The 16769-nt window shown below is 35.7% G+C and overlaps 1 protein-coding gene across 6 annotated transcripts in view; it reads right to left on the bottom strand.

Moving 5' to 3' along the window:
• WASHC4 (WASH complex subunit 4) overlaps positions 1-16769 on the bottom strand; it is a 71839-nt gene that overhangs the window by 38659 nt on the left and 16411 nt on the right. For 5 of the 6 annotated variants that reach the window (XM_070254584.1, XM_070254585.1, XM_014736782.3 and 2 more), the window contains 12 exons: positions 16428-16567; positions 15457-15510; positions 15072-15137; positions 14272-14317; positions 13743-13810; positions 10822-10904; positions 9208-9250; positions 8644-8747; positions 6732-6852; positions 4991-5114; positions 4757-4884; positions 3761-3921 (listed from right to left, as the gene is read on the bottom strand). In XM_070254584.1, the coding sequence (XP_070110685.1) occupies positions 3761-3921; positions 4757-4884; positions 4991-5114; positions 6732-6852; positions 8644-8747; positions 9208-9250; positions 10822-10904; positions 13743-13796 (818 nt within the window). In that variant the 5' untranslated portion in view covers positions 13797-13810; positions 14272-14317; positions 15072-15137; positions 15457-15510; positions 16428-16567. Of the gene's footprint in view, positions 1-3760; positions 3922-4756; positions 4885-4990; positions 5115-6731; positions 6853-8643; positions 8760-9207; positions 9251-10821; positions 10905-13742; positions 13811-14271; positions 14318-15071; positions 15138-15456; positions 15511-16427; positions 16568-16769 lie in introns of those variants that run through there. The other variant, XM_023631817.2, reaches the window with a different exon arrangement.

The raw sequence follows: 16769 nt of genomic DNA, 5'->3' as shown, positions 1-16769 counted from the left end.
CAGTAAACAAAATAGACAAGTATCCCTGTCCCCATGAAGCTTACATCCTAGAAAGGAGAGCTGTATAATAAAGAAATCAGTAATTAAAACCTGTAAAATGTCAGATGATAGGTGCTATGGAAAACATAGCAGGGAAAAGAAATAAGGACTAGGCGGTGCGTACAATTTTAAACACAGTGATCAAAGCTGGCTCATGGAAAAGGTGATTTTGAGTTAACATTTGAAGATGAATGAGTAATCCATGAAAATATGTAATAGAAGAGAATTCTAGGAAAGTAAATAACAAGTGCAAACAACCTAAAACAGGAAGTGCGTCTGGCATATTCAAGTAATAACAAACAAGTCAGTATGACCGCAGCAGAGAAAGAAGGGCTGAGAAGAGAAAAGCACATCAGAGAGATGCAGGGGTGAGGGAGTGGGAGAGTATGAAAGGTAGGGAGTGGGGAAGGAATTTGTGTAAGGCCTTGTAGGAAGTTAAAGACTTCAGTGTAGAGCCACTGGAGGATTTGAGCAGTGTTATTTGATCTAACTTTGAAGAGGATCAATATCACTTTGGCTGATTATGTTAAAAATAAACTATAAAGGGGACAATGATAAAAACAGGATAACCACTTAGGAAGCTACTATGATAAAGCAGAAGAAAGAGACTGACAGCTTGAACCAGAATGGGAGAATGAAAGTAGTCAGAATCTGAATACAAAAGCCAACATTTATTGAACAGCTTTCTATATACCAGCCACTGTTCTAAGCACTTTACACAAAGTACCTCCTTCAATCCTCACATTAACCTCTGAGGTCGGTATTATGATCTTCATTTCACAGAAGAGGAAACCGACACAGGGAAAGTTAAGTATTGTGCCCAAGACCATACAACTAGTATGCAGCCAAGTCAAGATTCAGGCCCAAATCTAGGAAGCTCTCCCACCCGGAAAGACTAAATTAATAATATAATTCTACTATGCAGGCTGATTACAAACACTAAACCACTCTATCAATGCGTCTCAAATCACTCAAAATGGGAACTTTTAGCCCATAAGAAAAAAATGGACAATTCCCCTTGTGGGATCTGATGTTACCAACTCTTTTTAAAAAACCTTCTTCAGTTAGACAGGGTAGAGAAATGTCCCATTATTGCTGGTCAGAATCAGCTACAGGATAGCTCTTCAGGGCAACGGACTGAAGAGACCCACTTGACTAAGATTAGAATCCCACACTGAGGTGGTTTATTGGCTAGCCACACTGCCATCAATCTGACAATCTCAAGAACTCAGTCTGAAGAGGGATTATGCCAAAATCTTTAATAAACGTGTTTCAGGAGGTGAAACCCAAGCATCAAATCTGAGAAAAATAATTTCTGCTGAGCCAGGATTCCATTAGACAGAAGACATCAATAGTTGTACTTTTGGCTTCACTTTGAATGGTGCTAAAATGCATTATCTGACTTGTGGATGATTCCATTTAAAAGTCTGAAACACAGAGAAAGAGCGTGGTCCTAGGGTAACACCTCCACTTTTGAGGAGGAGACTGCGATCAGGACTCAGCAAGGATACGATGTACAGAAGGGGACAGAAAGGTCCTGAGCAAGGACAGAAGGAAGAGGCCTAGAATACAGAGCACCCTGATGGCAATCATGTCGACAACATTATGAAGAAGGCTAATACACAGTCAAGAGAATCCCCTCAGTTTTAGATCAGACTATGCAAGATAAAGCAAGGGCCTGTCTGTCACTCCACTCATCACTCCTACTTCCAGACACCAGACAATCTTCGTCTCTTGTAAATACATAAAAACGAAACTGCTTCAAGTTTTAAAAATCAAGTTAATTGGCAAAGAAAGTCCAAAAATGGCCAAGGGTCGTCAGATTGTCAGCTTCATTTCAAAGCACAGAAAAAACATTAAGGGAAAAGAAATCTCCTGCACCAATACAAAAGCATTTAACAGTGCCAACACTTCTAAGTCAACTGGGGGGTTTGAAACAAAGGTTCACACCTCTATCCTCTAAAGTTAGTATTTCCAGCATCAAAATGGTTGTGAATGGAAAGAAAAATGCAGCAACCTACAAACCTTGGACCCGAGTCAGGAGGCAGCTGGGGCACTTGGCCACTTGGGGTCTAGTGAGTAGTGTGGGTACAGGGAAACTGTGCCATATGGCCTCCTTTTTACTTCTATCATGAACTCGGGCCTCACTGGGACAGTTCTCAGTCACTCCCGCAACTTCTCAAATGTTAGACAAATGTTAGACATTAGTTCCGTCTTCAACCTGAATGCCCCTCAAATATTTAAAGAAACCCACCATAACATTCCTCAGATTTCTCTTTTAAAGGCCAAACTATACAGAGACTCCTCAGTGAGTCTTCAAAGGGCAGAGTTCTCAGATCTTCTGACATCCTGTTCAGCTTCAGCTAGGGATGCTATACATTGTAGCTCTCTTAAAAAGTGGCACCACCAAACATCAACTATGACCTGACCAATAAGAATTCAATGGAACTACCAATTTCCATGGCTAGATGTTCTAAGTATTAGCTTCCATAACCTGGGTATCGTTACTAATGTAATCTAAGTAGATACTGGCATTTTTAGCAACTGTATCACACTGTGAAAGAATATTATGCCTCTGATAACTAAAATATCCACATCTTTTTTTAATTATCACTACTAAACCTGATCCCTGTTTACTGAATTCAACTCTTCAACCTACATGCAAACTTACATCTTTATCCCTCCTCAACTCTGTTTCAGAATGGATTAGAGATCTCTGAAGTCTCTGCCGTGAGTAGTCCTGCCTGAACCGAGCCGTCCTTTTCCACTGACATTAATCACAGCACTTGAGAGGCCTAAGAGATGCCTGAGGGGATCTCCTACAGACATATTTTTCCTTCCCCCGCCATGTAGCATTGGTCCAACTTCCCCTCGATAGTAAAGATCAACAGAAGGCGGCAAGTATTCTATTACCCTTTAACCACGTCACAGATAAAAACTGTGTCTAGCACAGGGCCAGTGGCAGAATCCTGAGTCATTTCACTTAAAATCTTCACCCAGATCACCATGTGATTTTAGCAGTGTACTCAAGTAAGAATGTGCAATAAATTGAATTGTCGATGCTAGGTGATGCAACATTGTGGCTTTTCATACTACTTTCTCTCTTTTGTGTATATTTGAAAATTTACATAATAAGAGTTAAACAAAAAATAAGGATGTAAATAGCAAAATAAATTAAGAGTTAAAAGCGTTCTTTTAGGGAGGACTGAGGTACAGCGGGGAAATTAGACAGGGGACAATTATTTTTCCCTTTAAACCTTTAGCACTTTTTGACTTTTTAACTATGTGCAAACACTGCTTTCATAGAAACAAAAATAAAGGAAAAGAAAGGAGTGCATCAAATTAAAGTCAACTCCTCCAAAAATCATCAGTGAATCGTGGACACACAATGTTTTTAATGTCATCAAATGACATCTACTGCAAAGACTTTAGACAAAAAATATTTAATGTATCTGATAAAAAGTAAGTGTATATGTGTGCATATATATCTCCAAAAGGTATAATTTGCCTAAACCTTAAATTGAGTTTAAGCCTAAAACATTAAAAAACAAAAACAGCTCCTAGAAAACAAATTTCCTAGAGATTGTCCAATCTTTTCTTTGGTAGTGAGTAAGTACATTTGATCTTATCATTCAAATGCTTCCCATATATTTAGAATCAGTATAGATTTGAAAATACAAAATATCTAAATATTTTCATTATGGGTGCTTATAAAACCTACTTGGTAAGTGACTGAGCTTTCTGCTGTAGGAAAGTCTCTCTGTGTATTTTAATGGCTTGAAGACTTTTTCTGTCTAGAAGTTTGGCAGCTGCTGGCATTTTCTGGATTAAAAAATTATCAGGAAACCAAATAATATTAGCAGTTAGAGTGATGGCTGGTACCTGAAATAGTGAACATAGGAGAGGGAAATCATTAAATGCAGGCCAAACAATAAGCTGTTTGATAGTTCTACAGTACAAAATGGAAGACTATTTCAAGAAAAAATAATCATAAAAAATACTAATATATTATGGGACAAATTATCTTACTGTGGCACAGAGTTAAGGCATTTCTATACCTGGTGTGGAGCATGACGATAATTTTATTCTGCCTAAATATTAAACAACACACACACATGCATACACACACATTTACACACTCTCATGGCTTTTCAGATGAATAAAAATACGCAAAAAGCAAATAGAAACTTGAATCTTCATGACATTTACTTTCATTCTATGTTAGTAAAAAACAAATACCAAAAATGGCTGGATTCTCATAGTCACATATCACTTGATTCTAGAAACTAAATTTTCAATTTTGAAATCAGGTGCCCATCATGGATGTGAATTCAAAAATTTTAAATTTTTTCTACTTCAATAATGAGAATGAATGGGGAGAAGAGGAGAAAGAATAGAAGAGAAAGAAAAAGAGGAAAAAGTAGTAACAGTAATAGAAAGTTAACATATAGGAAAAAACCTGGGAAAACATCCACTAATACAGGTTTATATGACGTGGAAGTATACGGTATTTTCATTTACTGGGCTACTTATTTCTGGAATGCTTGGACTTAAAAAATGAATATAATGATATTATTTTTGTGATTATTGTTACAAAATATTAGTATTACAAAAATTATTTTTGTAAGCAGGAATAACTACATTTTAAAATATCCAGTTTTATCCAAAATCTTTTTACTCTACGCAACTGAAAAAAATGAAAGTTCCAGGTTCTTACCTTCTTACAAATGTCCAATAAAGACTTATAAAACTTTTTATCAACAGTTCGGAAAATCTGAAAGTGCAGCACGAAGAGTCCACAGATCCCTACATACTTGTCTCTCTGGTCAATCTCAGACGGTTCTCCTGAGACAATAACATGAGAGAGAAACAGAACAAATACACGTAAAATTCTGCTTTTAAGGAAACGCAAATTTTATAAACAAAAACAAAAGAATGCATTTTACATTACCAAGTCTGGCTTCTACATTAGCAAAAATTGAGCGAATACTATGTGCAAATTCTTCAGCAAAAGTGCTATTTTTTGACACAGACACTCCTCCATTGAGAGAATCAAACTGCTGTTCTATACAGGCCTAGACAGGAAACATTTAAAGGGAAATTTAGACTCTCAGTAATAAGCTAATAAACAGCTTTAAATCTAGAGTACGTGATAAACTTCTACATTCATCATTTTTTTTTTTTTTTTTTTTTTTAAAGCTTTTCTTTTTTTTTTTTTTTTTTTTTAAAGATTTTATTTTTTTCCTTTTTCTCCCCAAAGCCCCCCGGTACATAGTTGTGTATTCTTCGTTGTGGGTTCCTCTAGTTGTGGCATGTGGGACGCTGCCTCAGCGTGGTCCGACGAGCAGTGCCATGTCCGCGCCCAGGATTCGAACCGACGAAACACTGGGCCGCCTGCAGCGGAGCGCGCGAACTTAACCACTCGGCCACGGGGCCAGCCCCCTACATTCATCATTTTAATTTTACTAACACTGAAGCTCTCATATCTAAATCCTTCTGAATGGAAAATGTCTACGTACTAACATATTTGACTATCAGTTATGTGAAAGTAATCAAACTGAACCAAAAATCTATTATTCTACAGGAAGAGATACACACAGTGATGCTCAGCGACATATAGAAGACACATGTGATGAAGCACTGGAAAACATGTTTTATTATTTTACTTTGTACTTCTGAGAGTAGAATTTACTTTTTCTGTTTACAATTACTTTCCTAGCATTTGATTACAGCATGTGTAGAAATGTCTCCTGGAAAAGGAATCAGTGACAAAAAACATTACCCTTTGAATCTAATGGACTAATAGTTAATATAAACAAGAGTTGGGATCAATCTGCAAAAACCATGATCACGTAAAATATAAAGGTGACCTTGAAGCAGATTTTACATGGAATATAATGCAATTTCTGGTGGATACGACCCAAAGCAGTGCTGCCCAACAGAACTTTCAGGAATGATGGAAATGTTCTACATCTGTGCTGATATGATGGTTGGCCACAAACTACGTGTGGCTATTTTTCCCCCAGCTTTATTGGGATATTACTGACATATAACACAGGTAAACTTAAGGTGTACAGTATAATGATTAGACTACATGTGGCTATTAAGCACTTGAAATGTTGCTAGTGTGGCAGAGGAAGTGAATTTTTTATTTTATTTTAATTAATTTAAATTTAAACAGCCAAACACAGTTAGAAGCTACCTGGACTGTGCAGATCCAGATTATATTCCCTGACCCTAGATGAACTAAATAGACTTTTTTTTTTTTTTTTTAATGAGGAAGATTGGCCCTGAGCTAACATCTTTGCCAATCTCCCTCTATTTTGTATGTGGGATGCTGCCACAGCATGGCTTGATGAGCAGTGCATAGGTCCACGCCCAGGATCTGAACCTGTGAACCCCGGGCTGCCAAAGCGGAGGGCAAAAACAACAAACACGATATTTAACACGACTGCTTAGATCTTAATCCTTGAATAGTTTTATCTTGTTACATAATTAAAAAAAAAAACTCTTACCCCAAATAAAACTACTACACTATTTTGTTTGCTACTAGATGCTGAAATAATTATATTTTAGTACACAACGTGTTAAGCCACAGCACTTTTAAACAAAAACATATTCAACAGTATGCCATAAAACGGTGAACATGTTAACATACGCCCATTTATGATAGCCCGATGCAGCTCTCACACCTGAAATATCGTTCCATCAAGTAACTGTCCTTCTAACTTCAGCAAGAACTTTTCAAATGGCTTCAGTTTTTCTTCCTGAATTCCAAATTTGGAAGGATTGTGATGGACAGATTTCAGCAACCTTATGGAAGATCAGGAGAAAGATCGTAAGTCTGCCTAATAAATTCTTAAATTAAAAATTTTCCCAGAAAAACTGGAAAGCCACATGTAAAAGAATGAAAATTGACCATTCTTTTTCACCATTCACCAAAATAAACTCAAAATGCATTAAAGACCTAAAGGTGAGACCTGAAACCATAAGGCTTCTGGAAGAAAACGTAGGCAGTACACTCTTTGACATCAGTATTAAAAGGATCTTTTCAGACACCATGCCTTCTCAGAGAAGGGAAACAATAGAAAGAATAAACAAATGGGACTTCATCAGACTAAAGAGCTTCTTCAAGGCAAATGAAAACAGGATTGAAACAAAAAAACAACCCACTAACTGGGAAAAATATTTGCAAGTCATATATCTGACAAAGGCTTAATATCCTTAATATATAAAGAACTCTCGCAACTCAAACACAAAACATCAAACAACCCAATCAAAAAATGGGCTGGAGACATGAACAGACATTTCTCCAAAGAAGATATACGGATGGCCAATAGGCACATGAAAAGATGCTCATCATCGCTGATCATCAGGGAAATGCAAATCAAAACTACACTAAGATATCACCTTACACCCGTTAGAATGACAAAAATATCTAAAACTAATAGCAACAAATGTTGGAGAGGTTGCGGAGAAAAAGGAACCCTAATACACTGCTGGTGGGAATGCAAACTGGTGCAGCCACTATGGAAAACAGTATGGAGATTCCTCAAAAAACTAAAAATAGAACTACCATACGATCCAGCCATCCCACTACTGGGTATTTATCCAAAGAGCCTGAAGTCAGCAATCCCAAAAGTCCTATGCACCCCAATGTTTATTGCAGCACTGTTTACAATAGCCAAGACGTGGAAGCAACCTAAGTGCCCATCAACAGACGAATGGATAAAGAAGATGTGGTACATATATACAATGGAATACTACTCAGCTGCAAAACAGAACAAGATCATTCCATTTGCAATAACATGGATGGACCTTGAGAGAATTATGTTAAGTGAAATAAGCCAGCAAGAGAAGGATAATCTGTGTATGACTCCACTCATATGAGGAATTTAATACTATGGACCAAGAACAGTTTAGTGGATACCAGGGGAAAGGTGGGGTGGGGGGTGGGCACAAAGGGTGAAGTGGTGCACCTACAACATGACTGACAAACATTAATGTACAACTGAAATTTCACAAGATTGTAACCTATCAATAACTCAATAAAAAAAATAATTAAAAAAAAAAAATTTTCCCAGAAATCAAAATTTTATGTTCGTATTTCTTATTTGGCTGTACACATTTGAAAGTTTGAACAAAAACAATCTTGATATATTTAATTTTCTAATCATGCCCCTTTACATCATCTTAAATTCAGATACCTGGTTCTCTCTAGATACATTTAATAAATACTTATAATTGACTAAAATAAAACATCTTGACTTAAAAGTCTTGGAGTATACAATGAAATAAAACCAAGCTCAGGAAAAACAACTGTTACGTGAACAGAACCCAAGAAAAAAATAAATCTGAACCCTAAGGTATTCAAACTAACACTCGACTATACTTTAAGAGTTAGGATGCTCTGTATATCATACTCTCAAACAAACCCAGCTGCAATTAAAGAATGGTTACTGTCTCCGTAAAAATACTCATGAGATCCTGCTAAATATAGATCTCCAGATCTTTTAAATGATCTGCACTCTTTATATTTATTTACTCTTTACTAATAATTAACCACAAAGTAAGAGAATATTTTAAATATTTTAATTGTCTCACCTTTTGTACATAGTCCAGTGGTCTTTCAATGTGATATGATTATCAATAATTTCATCCAGGGTAAGCAAAACTGTTAGTAGCTCTCCCAAGTGCTCATACATTGTCTGTCAAAAAACCTTTAATGATTATCATTTAACCACTAGTTAGAAGTTAAGCTTCATGTGGATTTTTAAAGTTAAACACACTTGATCTAATTTCTAAATTAGTTAAAGCAATGGGCAAATCAGTGTATTAAGCTACAGATGAAATAACTGATCCTCAGATGGAAAAATTAGCCTTTAATAGAGAAACACTTCGCCCAATATTTCATCCTTAATTGTGGTATCTGTTCCACTCTCCAAAGAGACCACTTGCCGCATTGGGCCAGGACTGGGAAAAGCGAAGAGTTACACCAACAGTGGGTCAGTAATGCCTCATCAACTTCCCAGATGAAAGAGAATAAATGCAAAAAAATATACGTATATCCATTAAGAGTTGCTACAATTGTACTCTCCAATCATACAAACTCCAAACTAAAATATAGTAAAAATTACAGTTTTACGGGTCAAGTTAAATTACTTTTACCTGAAAATGAACTCCAGTTGTCTCTATAATTTTGGGTGCAATCCTGTAATAAAATAACACCCAAGTTAAAAAAAAATTCTCCTTTCTGTCACAGTTCATTTTTATTTTAAAGAAAACACACAGCAGCAGAAGCTCTTGGAATTTTAAAATGGTTATCTTTATTTAGACTTTAGTCACTAAAATTTGAGAGAACCAAGGAATTACTCCCATATTCCACTTTCCCAAGAGGGGAACTAATTTGCACACACAAAGTCTGGGCTATCCTTGCCTATACCCAACTCACTGGGTAGGACTATGACAACATATGGCCCATGAATAACCTTAGCCATTTAAACCTAAGGATCTAGCTTCAGACGGAGGTAGAGAAGTAACAAAACCGATATTCATTTTTCTCTAAACTATTAGAATTTCTCAATTCCCTACTAGAATCTTTGTTTCCTACCCAAACTGGTGTTTTGGAACTAGTCTTCTCTTTAGTCAGGTTTATATCTAAGTTCTCACCCATACTGAAAAATAATGCATACAACTAGGATTATACCAAAGTCAAAAGCCCTGGGATAATTCCATTTTACTTCCTAGAGATTCAATTTACTCAACAGTAAATAAATAATTTAAGATAGAACTTGTATATCAAAGCGCATACAGATATTCTACAGGATAAAATATGTTAAAAATTAAACACAAAATTCAAATAAGTTCATCTTTCTCGGGCAGGTACTGCAGGGGTTGGGGGAGCTATGCTCTCATTCCCTTCTGCCATGAGGAGAGCCTTCAGTACAAGGACAGAACATCAATAAACACCTGGCCAAGGGAAAAAACCTGAGAATGAGAAACAGTTAACACAGTCCTCCAGTTTATAAAGAGAGTTAAGATGCAGCATGGTATAGTAAGAAGAACAATAAATGGACTGGCGATCAAAAGAATGGTACCTAAACTGCTATGGAATGTAGGCAAATATTCCTCTGGGCCTCAGTGATCTCATCTCATAATTGAGAATCCCTAGTCAGATGCCTAAACAAAATTATTGTAAGGTTATAATAGCAAATGGAGAAAATTTTAAGCATAAAGTATTAATCAAATGTGATATGTCACTTTATGGTAGTCAAAATAGTAAGGGCTCTATGAAAATTTGATCATTTTTCTTGATTTAGGGGAGTGGTCCCCAAACTTGGAAGATCATTAGAATTACTCACAACATTTTTTCAATGAAGATTCCCTAGCCCCACTCCCCAAGATTCTGTAGTTTAAGAAAAGTCTCATGGGATTCTAATGAGCCAGGGAACCTTCAATGTAAAGGAGAGGAAAGGAATTAGGAGAGGAAACACGGTGCACGTACTAATCCCATATTAGCCTTTTTCTATATAATCAAATGTCTTTAAGATTATTCTGTCAACATTCGCACTCAGACAGATGATGAGTTCATTCACCACGGTAGAAAGTCTGTCATCTTAACCTATGTATTATACACATCAAGTAGTGTTTGAAAGACCATGAATGTTCAAAGAATGCTGAATAAGTGAATGAATAAACAAAGAACTAATCAGGTAATTAGTTTTAGAAAAACATTTCCTGCATCTCTATTATAAATGCAAAAATATTTCTAAAATCCATTACTTGTTACTGATATAGAGGGCAGCCAACTGATGGACTACATTCATCACCACTTCATAGCACCGCGTAACAAAACAAGACAGTTCCTGAAACGACAAGTTGAGTATGTGTTACAAAGTTGCTTTTAAAACGTCACCATTTCTAACTGAACTTTATGGTAACAATGCTTAACAAAAACAAAATAGTTTTCCAATAAAATCTCCAGTTAACCCTGCAACCAGACAACTTTAAGCATCCCTCCAGCAATCAATTCTCAACTCAGCTCCTGCATCCCAAGGTCATTTCTCTCTCTTTGACCCACAGCATTTCATTTATATTTTAATCTTAACATCTTATTTTAATCTTAATATCTATTTTTTTTTTTTTGAGGAAGATTAGCCCTGAGCTAACTGCTGCCAATCCTCTTCTTTTTGCTGAGGAAGACTGGCCCTGAGCTAACATTCATGCCCACCTTCCTCTACTTTATATGTGGGACGCCTACCACAGCATGCCAAGCGGTGCCATGTTCGCACCTGGGATCCGAACCGGCGAACCCTGGGCTGCCGAAGAGGAAGGTGTGCACTGAACCGCTGTGCCACCGGGCCGGCCCCTTAGTATCTATTTATTTATATTTTGTAATAAATATTTTATATATTTTTTACATATTTTTTACATTTTAATCTTAATATCTATTTTAAGTCTTAGGTTTTAGTTACTCACATAATTCCTAAATGACAGAGACGGTCTCATTCCTTCTTTAAATATCCACTGCCTAGTATGGTAGCTAACCCTCAACTACTTCTCAATAAATCTTTGTCCTATTAACTGAATAAATGAATGAACATCCGAATGAATGAAGAAGCTCAAAAGCTGCCAGTTTAGAAAGTATGACAATGAGGGGAAGGGGTCTCCCAAAGTCACTCTGAAATAACTTCAAATGTTTATTACCTTTAACCTTATCTATAAACAGGCTTGGCACACAGCAAGTGAAATTATCTCAGCAATATGTTTGTCACTAAATAATTAACTTGCATCTACCATATCCCACACCTCCTGAAAATTTCTTTGCAGAAGCTCTCCACCTGTACATCTATAGAAACAGCTGGCATCCTAAAATATTTAAAACCTGATTAAACCTATGGCTGTTCTAAATTTTAAGCTCTATGAAAGCAGGAATTTCTGTTGATTTTGTGCACTGCTATGTCCCCAGCACCAAAAACAGTTTTTAACACGCTAGGCTCATAAAACATTTGTTGAATGTTTACAAATGGAATTGTATGCAGCTGTCAGTGAAATCCAAAACCAATTTAAGGTTTTTGAAAATGAAAATAAATGTATTTCAATTTTACCTAAACAGCTCTAGATTTACACTTATTAAATTTCTAAAGTTTAATAGAAGCAGACAAAACAACAGAAAATGCAGAATAGAAAGCACAAAATAAAAAGGCAAAAACAAGTCCAGATATATAAGACTATTTATATAAGATAGAAACAGAAATAGAATAAATTAACCAATTAAAACACAGATTTTTCAGACTGTAAAAAAAGCAAAATTCAGATATACGAAGTTTTAAAGAAACACAACTAAAACATAATGACACTAAAAGATTGAAAGAATGAAGATAAATCAAGAAAATGTTAAACAGAGCTGGACAGTGATATTAATATGAGACAAAAAAGACTTTATTAGCATTACTGTACGTAACATATACATTTATATAATTATACGTATAATTATTATAGCTTAAGAAGGTCACCAAATAATGATAAAAGATCCAATTTATCAGAAATGATTAACAATTCTAAACTTGAATGTACCAAATAAAATATCCTCAAAATAAGAAATGCAAAATTTGATAAAACTAGAGGAAGAAACTGACACATTCATTGGGACCCTACAAATTCTATTTCTTAGACTCCTGCCCAGCAGGCTTCCTGGCAGGTTCTGTCAACAGGTGGCACTCAAAGGAGACTAGAAGGCAGGAAAAGGACATGGTTTCTATCCCTTACTGTTTTTCTCGACACGATCCAGGCAGGACTGCAAGGGCACTTTGCTCCAGCCTCCAGCTTCTTTCTGCACTACAGAACCAGCCTCATATTGCCCTCTCGGAGGGACCAGCAGCAGCCAGGCAGCATGGCTTCCTCAGAGGTATGAGCACTGAATTCCACGGGGCTCCTCCTCCAAGCTCCCAGATTTTGGCAACCCTAACCTTTGCCCTTTTTTTCCTAGATGTAGAGGTGGAATCTGCTTCTTCTGGATTACCTTACTGCTCCCCTTCTTCCTGAAAGTTTTTTCCCAGCTCTCACGTAACCAATTCTCTGTATTAAGCCTCTTCTTTTGAAATAACTCGTGTGATTTGTTTTCTGGACTGGACCGAGTGACATCTACCATAATAGAGGATGATTTCAACAAAATGCTCCCAAGTAGGTCAAGTAGACAAAAAAAGTAGTAAAGATATTACAGATCTGAACACTACACCAGCATGCTTGATTCAGTGAAATGTATGAAATCTCATACCCAAGGATCAGAAGGCAGACAGGATTACGGATTCCTTTTCCTTATCTCCCATTTCTGCTTCGTCATATCGTACAACCTCATCATTGCTCACTAACAGCTTAATCATCTCCATCAACAACTTTGCTGACATGAATTATCTTTTCCTACCTAGTACAAAGTTTAAATTATTCCAAAAGGCACGATGACAAACTGTTCGTAAATGAAATTATACAAAGAAACTTACTTTGATCCTAATTTCTCTAAAAATGCTGTAAAAATCTTGTAGGAACTATGATCTCCTTATCTGTAATTCAGTGCCAACTAAGTGTCTTACCCTCACAGTACACATTCTTAGCATTTGAAGAATTCTTGTTAATTATGATTATTTATGTGTAATTTACTCAAACCTTCCAAAGAAAAATCTCAATAAAAAGTAAAAACCAGTTACCTGTAAGAATGAAATAAATCTCCCCATTTGAATTTGGCAATCACCTTCCACCATGCTGGAATCTGTAGCTTTAAAAGGCAACATGAAGAATCATATTTCAATTTTTTAATTTAAAATCAATCAACACCAAAAAAGAAAACTAAATCATTTTTATTCATTAGTACATCTTTAATCTCCACAGTACTGAAAACAGAATTTTTATACTGAAGAGAAAAATGAGAATCATTAATCACACAATTAAAAGTAACCATCTGTTTCATCATTTAATGAATTCAAAGAAAATTCTCATCCACCTACAGTGCTTTGTAACTTACCAAAATATCACAAATAGATTTTAGAGAATTTGCTACTGTTTTGTCACTCAGGTTTTTTCACCTGTTTACCAAACAAACCAACAAAAAATCTGAAGGCTTATTTTCTCACACTAATACATTATATAACCATGGTAGTCCTACAACTGGTAACTTTTTGTTCATTTCAATGTTAAAAAAGCCATCACAACATTACAACATGAAATTGTAAAACTTACCTCCTTCTCCATAAAATAAGAGGCCATTATAAAATTTAGTTTCAGCCTGTTTAAAAAAAAATAAAGTAATTTTAAAGGTTGCTGTTTTGTTTTTAAACTCCTTAGCTCTCTTAGTTATCCATATTAAATAATAAGCAGAAGACGACATCACTTACATACAAATTCATTTAAATTCCAAAACTGCTTACAATACAGGTAAACTCAATTTATCTTTAGAGTACCAAAGATACTCAAAGTTACTTCCTGATTTCTTTAGGCTTTACTTTGTCTTATCTGACCACTGTAATAGTCTCACATCCTCCCATTAGTTCATGGGAAATAAGAAACAACCACATAATATCAAAAAGGTAGAGGAAAAAAATGAAGTTTACCAACATCCACCAGAGTTTTAATGGGTCATGGGTAAGGAAACACAGAATATATTAAAAATTCAAAGCTTTTTTCAAAAGTCAGTTATAACTAGACATTCAGTATATATGGCAGGTAACACAGACTTTGAAGGTATGCAGACCCAGACTCAATCTACTACCACTAGTAAAATGTTAGGCAAGTGACACCCCCTTTAAGCCTCAGTTTCCTCATCTATTTTTCATGTACCTCCCTGAGCTGTTATAAGTATTAATAGGGTTAGTTAGCATGGTGTTTGGTACATAGTTAAGTACTCCATGAATGGTAGTCACTACTACTTTAAATAAATAATTCATTCAACATTCAATAAATATTTACACACATTGTACACATATAAGCACCTATTTGCTTTCAAATCATGTTTTTAACATCTTAAGAGTACAAATAATTACCTCATATTTTAATTTCTTGATTTCACAACAAAGTGCAGCATAAACCGTGATGACTTTGTTTAAGACCTAGTTTCATGAGTAAAAAACATAAAAGAGAAAAGTAAATTACAGCAAATAACCAAAGCATTTAAAAAATGGATTTTTAGGGGGCTGGCCCCGTGGCCGAGTGGTTAAGTTCGCGTGCTCCGCTGCAGGCGGCCCAGTGTTTCGTTGGTTCGAATCCTGGGCGTGGACATGGCACTGCTCATCAAACCATGCTGAGGCAGCGTCCCACATGCCACAACTAGAAGGACCCACAACGAAGAATATACAACTATGTACCGGGGGACTTTGGGGAGAAAAAGGAAAAAAAAAAAAATGGATTTTTAGGTTTAGGAATCTGTACCTTGTTTTCAGTCTTTATGAGTTCCAAAAGGGAAGACTGTTCATAAGGCAAAAGCTATAGAAACAAAGGAAAAGAACACTTTTTAATTTTAAAAAAACCCTTGCAATTTTAAATATACAAATTGAGACTAGCTCTATTCTATTTGAACTTGTGTTAGACCCTGTACTCAGCACTAGCTCCATCCCAGATGGAGAGTGACTACTAATGGGTATGGGATTTCTTTTTGGGGTGGCAAAAATGTCCTAAACTTGGTTCTGGTGATGGCTGCACAATTCTGTGAATACACTAAAACCAAAGAATTGTATGCTATGTGAATTAATCTCAGGACAGCTTTTATTTAAAAGTCAATATGTGACTTAAGACAGTGTTTAGTACATAATAAATGCTCAATAAACATTAGTTATTTAAGTGGTAACAGGCGACAGTTTCAAAGATAAAACAAGACAGAACTACCTCAAAATGAAAGAGAGCAGGATGACTTACTTTACACATTAAAAAATTACTCCCACATTAAGATCCCCTAAATAGCATAACCGAACTTTTAGGAAATGATGGAAATATTCTTTACCTTGATTGTGATAAGAGTTACATGGGTATATGTGTTTGGTAAAAATCATTGAACAGTATATTTTAAATCTATGCATTTCACTGTATGTAAAACAACCTCAATAAGAAACAAATAAAGGCTGAACATTCTATTCCAACCCTCTTCTTGTTCTTGATGATGAAAAACAAAGGCTAGCTCAAAGAGTTGGAGTTTGTGTCATTCCTGGACACTAAAGGCTTTCAGTTTGTGTCATTCCTTCAAAAGCAAAAACACCTGCATGGCTTAGAGGAAAGAAAATTAACAATTATTCTCTAAGTTTCTAGATTCCGAATAATAAAAACATATGTTCCATTTTTAACAATTATGTTTTCAAGATACAGTATGTCCTGAAAACGTATACAAAAATAAAAAAACAAAAGCAAACCTTTAATGCTATAGGATCAAGATTGAAATCCCAAACATCTCCAATTGAATCATCTAGTGCGTCCTCAATTCTTCTCAACTGAGACGTGTACTCCTCAAGAAACTTCCCATAATTCTTCAGTTGGACTTCAGCATGAATTTCTAAATTTAAATTTTAAAACAGCATGTGAGAAGAACAAGTAATCAATTACAGGATGTTTACTTCAAATAATCTCAAAAGTCACAGCAAAGTAGATAGTAAGCATTGTTAAATGCACTACTTTGGAATGTCTGGACTTCCTGAAAATAAAGTTTCAAAGTTAAACAATAATTCAGCTTTCAATCTTTTCCAGACAGACGAAAT

The sequence above is a fragment of the Equus caballus genome, chromosome 28 (genome assembly GCF_041296265.1).
Source record: "Equus caballus isolate H_3958 breed thoroughbred chromosome 28, TB-T2T, whole genome shotgun sequence".
Lineage (NCBI taxonomy): Eukaryota > Metazoa > Chordata > Mammalia > Perissodactyla > Equidae > Equus > Equus caballus.
This window is presented reverse-complemented; position numbering and strand designations above follow the sequence as displayed.